This window comes from Cryptotermes secundus, unplaced genomic scaffold (genome assembly GCF_002891405.2).
Source record: "Cryptotermes secundus unplaced genomic scaffold, Csec_1.0 scaffold223, whole genome shotgun sequence".
In the NCBI taxonomy this organism is placed as follows: Eukaryota; Metazoa; Arthropoda; class Insecta; order Blattodea; family Kalotermitidae; genus Cryptotermes; species Cryptotermes secundus.
The window spans coordinates 1,020,651-1,031,651 of NW_019742556.1; the positions used below are offsets into that span (position 1 = coordinate 1,020,651).

Here is an 11,001-nt window from a genome sequence, read left to right on the forward strand (position 1 = left end):
CCGAGATACAGGGCGCTCATATTATAAGGTAAGGTTATAAAACCACCATTTAAGATCATTTTAGTGAAAGTTTCATCCTTCAAGGCGTACCATTCACTGCTGAAATACTAAACAACCTGCTTCCATGGCCGAGATACAGGGCGCCCATATTATAAGGTAAGGTTATAAAACCACCATTTAAGATCATTTTAGTGAAAGTTTCATGTTCCTATATCATAGAATTTAAGAACAATGATGAATAAATAATTTTCGAGCAAAATTTAAATGGCCGGCTGAATATATTACCGCAGGAGCCGCGGCCGCGGAATTTAAATGACCACGTCAAAGGGTTAAAGTCCCTCCCGGAGGACTTGTTCCCTGAATTTTTCCGCCCTTAAAAATTCCACGACCTCCGCCGGGTTTTTGAACCCGCGTACCTTGAGTCATGAGGTGGGAACGTTACCCCTAGACTACAGAGGCCACTAAACATAAACTAAATATGACCTACAATAATTCTGCAAGTTCCATGCAACTAAATATGAATTCCAGGAGGGATTCAAGGATAATGTTTTATATGACAGCTGATGATCACTCACTTCAACAGGTAGATCCAACAGCTCACCCATTCTCTTCAGAGTTATTCTTGTGTAGTATTTGGCCATCACACGAATATTCTGCAAAGAACAAAGCAGAAACAATATGAAATAGCACATTTCTAGAGACTGTATCAAGTAATGAGATTTAATGGCTTAATAACTATTTATAATAATCTGTGTTATTTAATGATGTGAGAGATACAAAGAAGATAAGAGGATGGTTAATGTCCATGATATGTATGCAGTGACCGTCTTTTAGTGCACTCAATTTCACTTGTTATTTCACAACATGTTTCTTCACTATAGTGCCATCATCAGGTGCTCCATTTATGTTAATCTATTTCATTACTTGCCATTATGTCATTGTAAAATTTAAAAAGTATTTAAAAATGTTTGTCAATTATAATAAATATTTATATACTAAAACTTGTTAAGATTATTTATCTTATCTGTCCCAATTCTAACACCGCGCATAGTTCCACACTATGGGAGTCATTCCTCTTACTCTCAGTGTATATCGTGTCTCATGTTGTGTGTTCCCTGTTTGGTTGCGGGTGCTGTAATGTTGACAAGTTGACAAGATGAATGGGTAGGGATCAGGTGGGAGCAGTGTGGAATCAGAACACACATCGAGAAAGCAACCTGGCATTTGGCCAGATAAAATGAGGGAAACCCATGACAATTCTGAATCACACAGCCAGAGTAAACACTGTTAATTCTGACTGACTCAATTTGATCAGAACTTCAGGATACAGGCAAGCCACAACATCAATGCAAGGCCCCACATTCTGTGAACTTGGTCCACCACACACTCATACCACCTTAGCCCCTGAGTAAAGTGCCTTCAGCTCCATCCAGCTATACTCAGACATCCACATCTTTACCTGAGACACTATGGGTCATGGTTAAAACAAAAAGGGTGAATGATCCCAATGCTCTACTAAATACCCAAGTTTACTGGCACTCCACAGCTGTATTTAATGACACAAAATCAACTACAAAGAAATCATAATTACTTCTTCCTCATTCTTCCCACCAATAAAACATCTACAGCAAAGATAAAGGCTAATAAAACAGAAGCAGCAAAAATATGCCACATTCTGTAGGAAGAAGTCTGCAAATACACATTAAAGTAGAGTATGGTCTATGATCACTTGGTCTCTGACATTAAGGGAGGAACATAGACTCAGGGTGTTAAGGAAAATATTTGGACCGAAGAGGGATGAAGTGACAGGAACCTGGAAAAAATGCATAATGAGGAGTTTCATAACTTCTACTCTTCTCCAAGTATAATTAGAATGGTCAAGTCAAGGAGGAGGTGGGCCGGTCATGTAGCTCGAATGGGGGAGACATGGAATGCATATAGGATATTGGTGGGACAGCTGGAAGGAAAGATAGCACTGGGAAGACCAAGGCGTGGGTGGGCAGACAATACTAAAATGGATTTCAGAGAGATAAGATGGGATGGTATTGAATGGATTGATCTGGCTCAGAATAGGGACCAGTGGAGGGCTCTTGTGAACACGGTGATGAACCTTCGGGTTCCATAAAATGCTGGAAAATTCTTCAGTAGCTGCAGAATTGGCAGCTCCTCAAGAAGGGCTCAGCTCCATGAGTGAGTGAGTAAGTAAGTAAGTAAGTATGGTCTTTGATCATATATTTATAGCCTTATACTCACGTGTTCAACAACCCTACTCCTCAAATCTTTCCATCTCTTCTGCCCTTCCTCAGTGTCTGGATTGAAAACATCTGTTGCCTTGCATTTGGCAGAACCCTGCTTCAATTCCTTTTCATAGATGTCACATAAACCTGACCACTTAATCAACTCTGGGTTGATGAACAAACGCAGTAACTCTCTACAGAAATAGACAGTAAGATTGGTGATAACAAATATTTGCAATTTCCAGAAAAACGTTATGTCATGAACAAATGTTGCTTATATTCTTTTGAATACTTCCAGTTAAATACAGAAGCTAACAAATTTATAAATGAAATATTTCAGGTTATACAGAACTGTGTCAATTCTATGTATGTCACCACAAGTACATGCTTTAAATATTACAAAATGATTAAAGATAGATTAATTACATTAACCCTTTATACAATTCTGGAAAATTAGATCAGCTTATGTATCCTTGCACTGAAAGTGCCACAGCCAAAGATGCTGACATACCAGTAATCACTTAGTATAGTATTTCTTACAACAGAGAACATCAAGTATGATATATCACGGCTCAGAGCAAAGAAAATACTTTTATATTATCTACATCTGAGGTCTTTTTAAGGAAATCTGAGTATGGATTTTTCTGCACAAAATGTATATAATCCCAAGCAACCCTGGCATCTGTAGCAGGCAGTTCTATGGCAGGGCTTTGAAGTCAAAGGGTTAAGTATCTTCATGCTGTCTTCCTGAGCATGAACACAAATGGTAGCTTCCCCACTTTACCTACCACCAGTGTGGGCTGCTTCTACTGCCATCTTCCACTCCTCAAAACCATCCCCCTTCCCTTATCAGTCAAGCAGGGTATGAAGAAGAGTTAGTAAATAGGTCATAAACGGATATAAAACGTAAAACATGTGATATCTGAACCTGGAAAAGACATTTTTTCTCACCATATCTTCCACCAATACTGATACACTTGTCCCATTACTCTACCAGTGCACCAAAACCCACAGCACAGAAGTCTTTACGGAGACGAACCCTACTGAAATGTTTCTTGAGCTTCTTCAAAGTTTCTCTGCTTTGAACACATGTCACTCATAGTAAAGTAAAGCTATCCCTGTAACAGGCCATGAAGGCCCATAGGGTTGTGAGACGTTAAGGGTCCCACACTATCTAGACAATTGGCTCAAAGTTGGCGGTAAAGTTGTCAGCCCTACGCACCGGTTGCCCTTTACTCCCCAGGAAAATTATTTATTTAATACCTGGTACTCATTTCTGTTAGAGGCTGAGGGAACCCCAGGTCCATAGTGCGGCCGGAAGGATTAGGTCAATTGAAAAAATCCAGTGACCTCATCGGTACTTGAACCCGCAACCTTCCGACTTGTAGCATAGTGCCTTAACCACTACGCTACCGCATGCCCCTGTAATATTGGCAAGGTAAAGCTAATGTTATCCCTGTGCTTAATTAATTAAGCATCATGCCATGATGACATGTGTAAGTGGAGGTATAACTCCACCAATCTTGACCTTGGCACTAAATTCATGTAAGTGGTCAACTTCACACTTTACCCCAAGGAAAGAACCTCTGGTATGCAGTGTATAGGAGGTTGGGTGTACTCCAGTGCCAGTCTGGATGCTGTGAAGAAAGAAATCTCTTGCACCTGCCAGGAATTGAATCCTGATTCCTTGACAGTCCAGTCTGTAAGGCTGGGACCACACGAGCACACAAAGTGCGTCCGTTGCAACAAACGTACTTTATAACGGACGTTGCTGAGGACACCACACGGTTGCAGAATGCAGTGCATAGTTTTTTGTCTGCAATGGAGCAAGAAGAAGGCGTAGCATTCGCCTCTCGTTTATTTCTACAACAGACGTCACGACCTGCACTACAATGGACGCATTTTGTGCACTTGTGTCGCCCCAGCCTAAGTTGCTATACTAACTAAGCTATGCCAGCTCTAACAAGTGAGGGGTATAAGATATATCTGTAGAGTTACAGGAAAGAGGATTAAGTTATTAAATGTCACTTTTCAGCAGAACACTTAAACAACTATAGTCTTTTGCACAGTAAAGTTTCAAACTAATATTTCATTGTGTCACTAAACAAAGCATATGATGCTTAGAGAAAACCTGGTTCTTACTCCATCCTTTTAATAAGGGAACTATGTGATATACTTACATCATTTTGACAAATTCTTTATCTGACTCTCTTTTCTGTAACACCACTTTTCTTCACTTTTCTTGAACACACAGCATTAAACACTTCAGCGCGTTGGCCAGCGATGAACAGATTCAGCTTCTAGCTATATCTACATATGTTACATAAGGCATGCTACTGCCCATCTGTACTTACTTGTACATAGGTATCTCCTCCAACAGCTTGTCTTCGAGTACGCGGTGTGTGAGATCAGCCTGTTCGTTGTCATATGGGGCTAACACCAAGTATAATACCACATTCTGCAGCACCTGGTGGCGCTGGGAAGGATCTTCTTGGACGGATGGCGTGTTTAGAACTGCACGGTAGTGTTTGCATGTTGCCAGGTATGATCCTTCATGTTGATCAAGCTCAATCATCAACCTCACAACAAAGGCATTTTAAATTCACAAACAAATTCGTACATACAACAATCCAAAAGTTAGAAAGTTGTTTCCTAGTTTTTAAAAAAAAAAGATGAATAATAAATGCCCACACAGTTTCTAGTTACCATCAGAAAGCAGGACCCCACAACATGTTTCTAAACTTTATATACAGTTCATTTTGTCATAAGAGTAAAAAGGGTAAATATAAAAGTACCTGCATGTCAATTTATGTAGATTTAATTCATAATCAATCTTCAACACTTACCGATAAAATTTCAGTTTTAAATCCTGTGTTCCGTCATCTTCAAAAAACTTTGTGTTGATTTTCTTGGATATGATCTGTGTTCGGATATAATCTTTCTTGGCAAGGCAAAGACGGATCTGTTCCAGGATCAACTCAACCTGTTTGCAGTCAGAATATATAAGCATTCTAAGAGTAAAATCAATATTTAGAGGGTGGCTCAAGGCCAACCAGAACTTTATCTTTTTTACTGGTGACATGGGCACGCAATAGCATAGATGGATGAGGGGCTATGCTACAAGCCAGATGGTCACGGGTTCAAGTCCCGATGAGGTCATTGGATTTTTTTCAATTGACCTCAACCTTCCAACCGCACTATGGCCCTGGGGTCGACTCAGCCTCTAACAGAAATGAGTACCAGGAATCAATTAAATGACTTTCCTGGGGAGTAAAGCGCAGCCGACACGCAAGGCTGACAACCTTACGGCCATCTTTGAGCCGACTGTCTAGATAATGTGGGACCCTCAACATCTCACAACNATAAATTTGCTGTTTAGGTTGACTGAGTTGTGAAATTCTGTTTCGGCCCCGGGCGCATTCTGAAGGGGGAAGAGTGCCCTCGCGACCTGATGAAGGTTGTATCGAGTCGCGAGGTTAAGCTTGGTACATTGAATGGTTTTGTTTGTTGGCTTGAATAGCCGGTCGCCTTTCAGGCGCGTGAGTATGAATATATAGTTGTATTCCCAGTAAAGTCAAATGGTTGCCATGAGGCGTGCTTATATTTGTGTCTGTGCGCTTAGCACAGAGTAATTCTGTATTAATTGAGAGAGAGAGTTTTGACCAGCTACTGCCCATCAGGCAGGGTCACCTGTAAAGTCAAATGGATGCCATGAGGCGTGCTCATATTTGTGTCTGTGCGCTTAGCCACAGAGTAATTCTGTATTAATTGTGAGTGTGTTTTGACCAGCTACTGCCCCTCAGGCAGAGTCACCTGTATCCCTTGTTATCAATATACACATTTATTTATATGTTAGAAACGCCTGCAGTATTTGTGTATACTTGGGTTGTGTGGTTTCCCTGCTAGTTCAGGCTAGCAGATCCGTCCAGCTTGGCCCATTGTGCCGACTGTGGTTTTCCTCTCCCGAGATCCCCTGCTCGACCTTGGGGAGGCATAGTGCACCACGTGCAAGCAAGTCGTCTTATGAGCCTGTCCCTTGCCCACAGTGAACACGAGTCCATGGGTTAACTGGGTAGGGGAACTGGGTTCCCGACCCGCATGGTCAAGGGACATACGGCTCAGGGGCTTCACAACCTCTTACAGGGATAGCTTTACTTTATTTACTTTTACTTTATTGATGACATGGGCACCAGAAACATAAAACTCTTTTATGGACCGCTGGTGGCAAACCTGCACTCAGTGCACAGTGGGTGGCCACGTGTACCACTTCTGTACAGAGCTAGTACAAGATGGTGTCAGACTTTGTCATTCCTGGTGCAGAACAGCGCTGTATCATCAAATTCCTGGTGAAACAGATGGTGAAACTAGCAGAAATTCTTCATAGGTTAAATGCACAGCATGGGGAACAGACCCTGTCACATATAAGTGTTGTCTACAATTGACATAACAAGTTTTCTGATGGCTGTAAACAAATCTCGAACCTACCACAAGATCACGTTCAGTCAACAGTTATGTGTGATGTAACATTCACCATGTCAAAGAGCTGATTTTGGAAAACAGCTGAATTCCAGTGCATGATATTGCTTCTCACAGTGGCATAAGTATTGAAGTGCTAAAACATTTATCCACAAGCACTTAGTGTTCAAGAAAGTGTATGTCCAGTGACTCCTAAAGACGTTACTGTTCAACCACAAGCTGCAGAGTGTGGCTGTGTCTGCTGAACATCTGCAATGGTGTGAACTACAACAAAACACACTCCTAGAGCGAAGAGTGACCTGTGTTGAGATGTGCAGGCATTATTCCACTCCAGAGACAAAGTGATCCAGCATGAAATGGCACCACAAGGGATCTATACCACCCAAAAAATTCAAGACATAATTATCAGCTGGTACAATCAAAGAAAGTGTTTTGGGATTCAGAACTAGGTATTCATTTTGATTTTCTTCCATATGGTTTAATTGTTAATGCACAGTATTTACAGTAACTTGTTCTTCAATGATGTGCACCAAGCAGTTCAGAAGAAAATATCTGGAGAACTACCAAGAAAGGCCATCTTGATGATATCTGTTCACATACAGCAAACTTAATAAAGGTGACATTGGCAACAATACACATGAAAATCATGAACCTTCCTCCTTATAACCCTGACTATGTTCCCAAGGATTTTCATTTGTTTGGGCCAGTGAAAGTACACACAGGACAAAAAGTTCGAACTGATGATACTCTCAATGCAGTGTCCTGAACTGATGATGCAGTCAGGAAGAAACCTTTCATGCTGCTGGCATTAGTAACTTCCTAGTGCTGTGCAATGCGCCACATACAAAAGACGGCAAGTAGAAAGGAATGAAAGTATGACGCAAGCATTTATTTTCTTATTAGAATTCTATGACATAAACGTCTGCTTTCTGCATTGATGTCACACTAAACTTTAGTATACTGCAATCTGTATCTATGATCTGGTAGTCTCAAGAATTCCCAAGATAGATTTGGTACAATAACATGTAAGATTTCAGGTTTTCACAGCAGTGACTATGAAGAATACCATCTTCTGAGATGTGGCACCATGTAGATCTTGTGTGAAAGAATGTTTCAGAGCAATGTATCACCTCCATCTTCAAGGCAGAAAAATCCACAAGCAAGGAACCAGCATGAGTAGGTGCTTAGTGGATTTCCATCTTCAAGGTAGAAAAATTCGCAAGCAAGGAACCAGCATGAGAAGGTGCTTAGTCGATTTTTCTACCCTTAAGATGGAGGAGATGCGTTCCTCCAAAACGTCAGTTCACAAAAGATCTATATGGTGTCACAACTAAGATGACAGCGTTCAGTACAATAACAGATTATATTTATTTCCTGAGATAACACTGTTTCACTGTACACAAAAAGGACATAAAATCCAATCCTTCCTAAAAATATTCAGTTATTTGATCATTCCAGCAAAAAGACTGAATAGGGAATTTCAATGTATTAATGACAAACTACAAGATCTGATAGCGGCCTCCATAGTCTAGGGGTAACGTTCCCACCTCATGACTCAAGGTACATGGGTTCAAACCTGGCAGAGGTCGTGGAATTTTTAAGGGCGGAAAAATTCAGGGAACAAGTCCTCTGGGAGGGACTTTTAAGCCGTGGGTCCCGTGTCATAGCTTTACGGCATGTAAAAGAACCTAATGTCTCAAGGAGACCTCTGAGCCAAATTTGTAAGGACATTTCCTGCCCAACAATAGTCTCTAATGCCTCTGGTACATGGGGGAAGCATCTAGATACCGCTGAAGCAGTTGAGGCTGTACTCACTGGCTGAGTCGGGACTGATGGCACACACCAGTATTGGTAGGGTATAGAGACTGGTAGAATATCACAGGGGGACGTACAATAAATCAAACTGGTCACGGTGCATGGGGAAACCCACCCCCTCCAATAATAATAATAAAACAAGATCTGATGTCTCAAGAAAGTGCTGTTCTTGGAATCCCTAACACATTAAGATAGAAATGACAGCATCTTACCTTCTCTCGTTTCTCCATGGAACCATAAGTTTCAACTTGCAGTTCCTGTATAATGTTTGCTGCTTCAGTAATGTTTCCTTCCTCTTCCTTCAATTTTGCTAATTTGTGTGTTAAACGAGCTCTTTCCACTTCAACATAGATCTGAACATGAAAATAATACACTCTAAGTACATAACTTTAACCTCTTGTCAGACTGTGTGGAATGCAAATCATGTTTAGAATGCTAGAATGAAACACTCAGATTGTAACATTACAGTAAAAAATAAATTATTGATGGTTAAGTGAAGATTGCAGTATTAAGAGTCCTCTCCCACAAGACAGGGTGAGAGTAGTTCCACATCCTGCACAAGGACTACTCACTGGTTATACTACTTTCAGTTTTATTACATTGGCATATGAGGCCTCACAAACATGCACTTTTATTTTAAGTTACTCTAGTCTTTACCTTCCCTTCTGTGACACTTCTCAATGTGTCAATCAATTTAATTTTTGTATCCTTGTCTGGTGTTTGGTCAACATAAGTACAACATTCTTGAACCATTTTGGCTACAGCTTGCTTCAGCTGACTTCGACGTTTGGCTAATGAGGAAATATGCTCATTAAGGGCATTCCAATTTTTTGCTTCATAGCAGATCTGTACAATTGCTACCAACACCTGGCCCGTAGATCTCATGTCTGCGCCCTGAAAAATCAAAGTGAACAATGTTTGTGCATTACACATACAAACTCTCTGGTTACACATTAAAGATACACAACGAATATACAACTCACTGTTCTAGTCTGCTTCTCAAGAGCTAAAAGTATATCAAGTGCATCATGTATTTTCCCCTCCTTTGCCAACTTTTGGCATTCTGGTATTTTTTCATCACATGTTGAACTGTAGTCAACTTCCATCTTCACTATACGACCAGCATCTGTAGTTGCATTTTCTGCCATATTGTGTAACAGTTATTTCTCCTGAAACATAATAATTCAACTTTAAAGGTCAGAATACATAATGACTACATCTGAGAACGACAAGCAACTTCCTTCACACAAATAAGCCTTCAAGTGAATATGGGAAAACGGCAACCTATGCAACATATACCTAGGAACACCGGATTAAAGGTTATGACGGTACGATCTACCAAACCATCTAATTTACACAAATATCAAAATTACATGTGGCCATCAAAATAATTATCCACGTTCCCTTGTTAATCAAATTCGCCTGTCATCTTCCCTTCAATTCTCCAATCTACGTTTCGCCCACAACCGCTCTCAAGTACGAACCTATCCACCTTCTCGAATCTGTATTGCTGCCTTATTTTCCGTTACCTGAGTTAACTTATCAATTATGCTCTAAAATTAATATAAAAATTGTGAATAAGTAAATACTTCTTATTATCCTCACCTTCCTCTTCACAAAACCTCCTACCCCTCTTAAACAGCCTACACGTTACTGCTCCGTCCTGGATTCTCCGATTGTACCAATCGTACCAATCTCGTCACTGATCATTTAAGGGAATTTGGGGATATTTCTTGAACATTCTTGGGAGTAGGGACATTGTATTCGAAGCTTATAAATTGAGCATCCAAGCATATTTCTATATATTCATTTTCTCTGTAATTATTTTATGGACTTCATGTTACACTCAAATAATTTATTCTTTATATCTTCAAGAGAACGTATGTCTTGTGGGTTAAATATAACCGCAATACAGAAATGTCAAGTAATGTAGGGAATTTGGATCTTCGTACAAGAGATGAGCATCGCATTACAAATGAATCTGTTGGATTTCTGGTTAGCACAGCACTGGTTACGAACAGTTCTGTCTTCTGACACATAACATGGCAGAGTCCCACGAAAGTTAACCGACGTTTAGCAGGAACAAATCGCCATCATCTTCTGGTTCGAAAAGAAAGCCAAGAAAGAAACCAGCACAAGTAGCAGGCTCTTGCTTCTACTTTGTTTACTATTCGACTCTGAACATGAAGGCTACATGCTCCTCTGAAGCTATGAACCCCGGGACTCTCACTCACCGAACTACAACCAACAATTCTGTACTCATTCAGTGCTGCCGTCATGAGGTCATGAGAACCTCAAATCCAATTCCTTCACGTATGTTCCACACAAAGAATTTTCTTCGCCATTTTGCGTGGTTGGCAGTATGTCTGATTGCGTCTCAGCGAATAGCGTTTTACGTATATACAGTAGTTTCCTGCTGTGCCATCTCAAACCTCGAATTAAATTTTAACACCTCTTTATTAAATCTTCGTGT

The 11,001-nt window shown here is 40.5% G+C and overlaps 1 protein-coding gene across 2 annotated transcripts in view; it reads right to left on the reverse strand.

Annotated features, from left to right (window-relative positions):
• The window catches only part of LOC111873328 (26S proteasome non-ATPase regulatory subunit 12), a 13,315-nt gene extending 2,462 nt beyond the window's left edge, over nucleotides 1-10,853 (reverse strand). The window contains exons 1-8 of one of the 2 annotated variants that reach the window (XM_023867960.2): nucleotides 10,763-10,853; nucleotides 9,512-9,697; nucleotides 9,186-9,422; nucleotides 8,741-8,881; nucleotides 5,084-5,220; nucleotides 4,592-4,816; nucleotides 2,254-2,431; nucleotides 576-653 (exon numbers count right to left, since the gene is read on the reverse strand). In XM_023867960.2, coding sequence (XP_023723728.1) covers nucleotides 576-653; nucleotides 2,254-2,431; nucleotides 4,592-4,816; nucleotides 5,084-5,220; nucleotides 8,741-8,881; nucleotides 9,186-9,422; nucleotides 9,512-9,676 — 1,161 coding nt within the window. In that variant the 5' untranslated portion in view covers nucleotides 9,677-9,697; nucleotides 10,763-10,853. Of the gene's footprint in view, nucleotides 1-575; nucleotides 654-2,253; nucleotides 2,432-4,591; nucleotides 4,817-5,083; nucleotides 5,221-8,740; nucleotides 8,882-9,185; nucleotides 9,423-9,511; nucleotides 9,698-10,133; nucleotides 10,251-10,762 lie in introns of those variants that run through there. The other variant, XM_023867959.2, reaches the window with a different exon arrangement.
• Nucleotides 10,854-11,001: the final 148 nt, after the last annotated feature.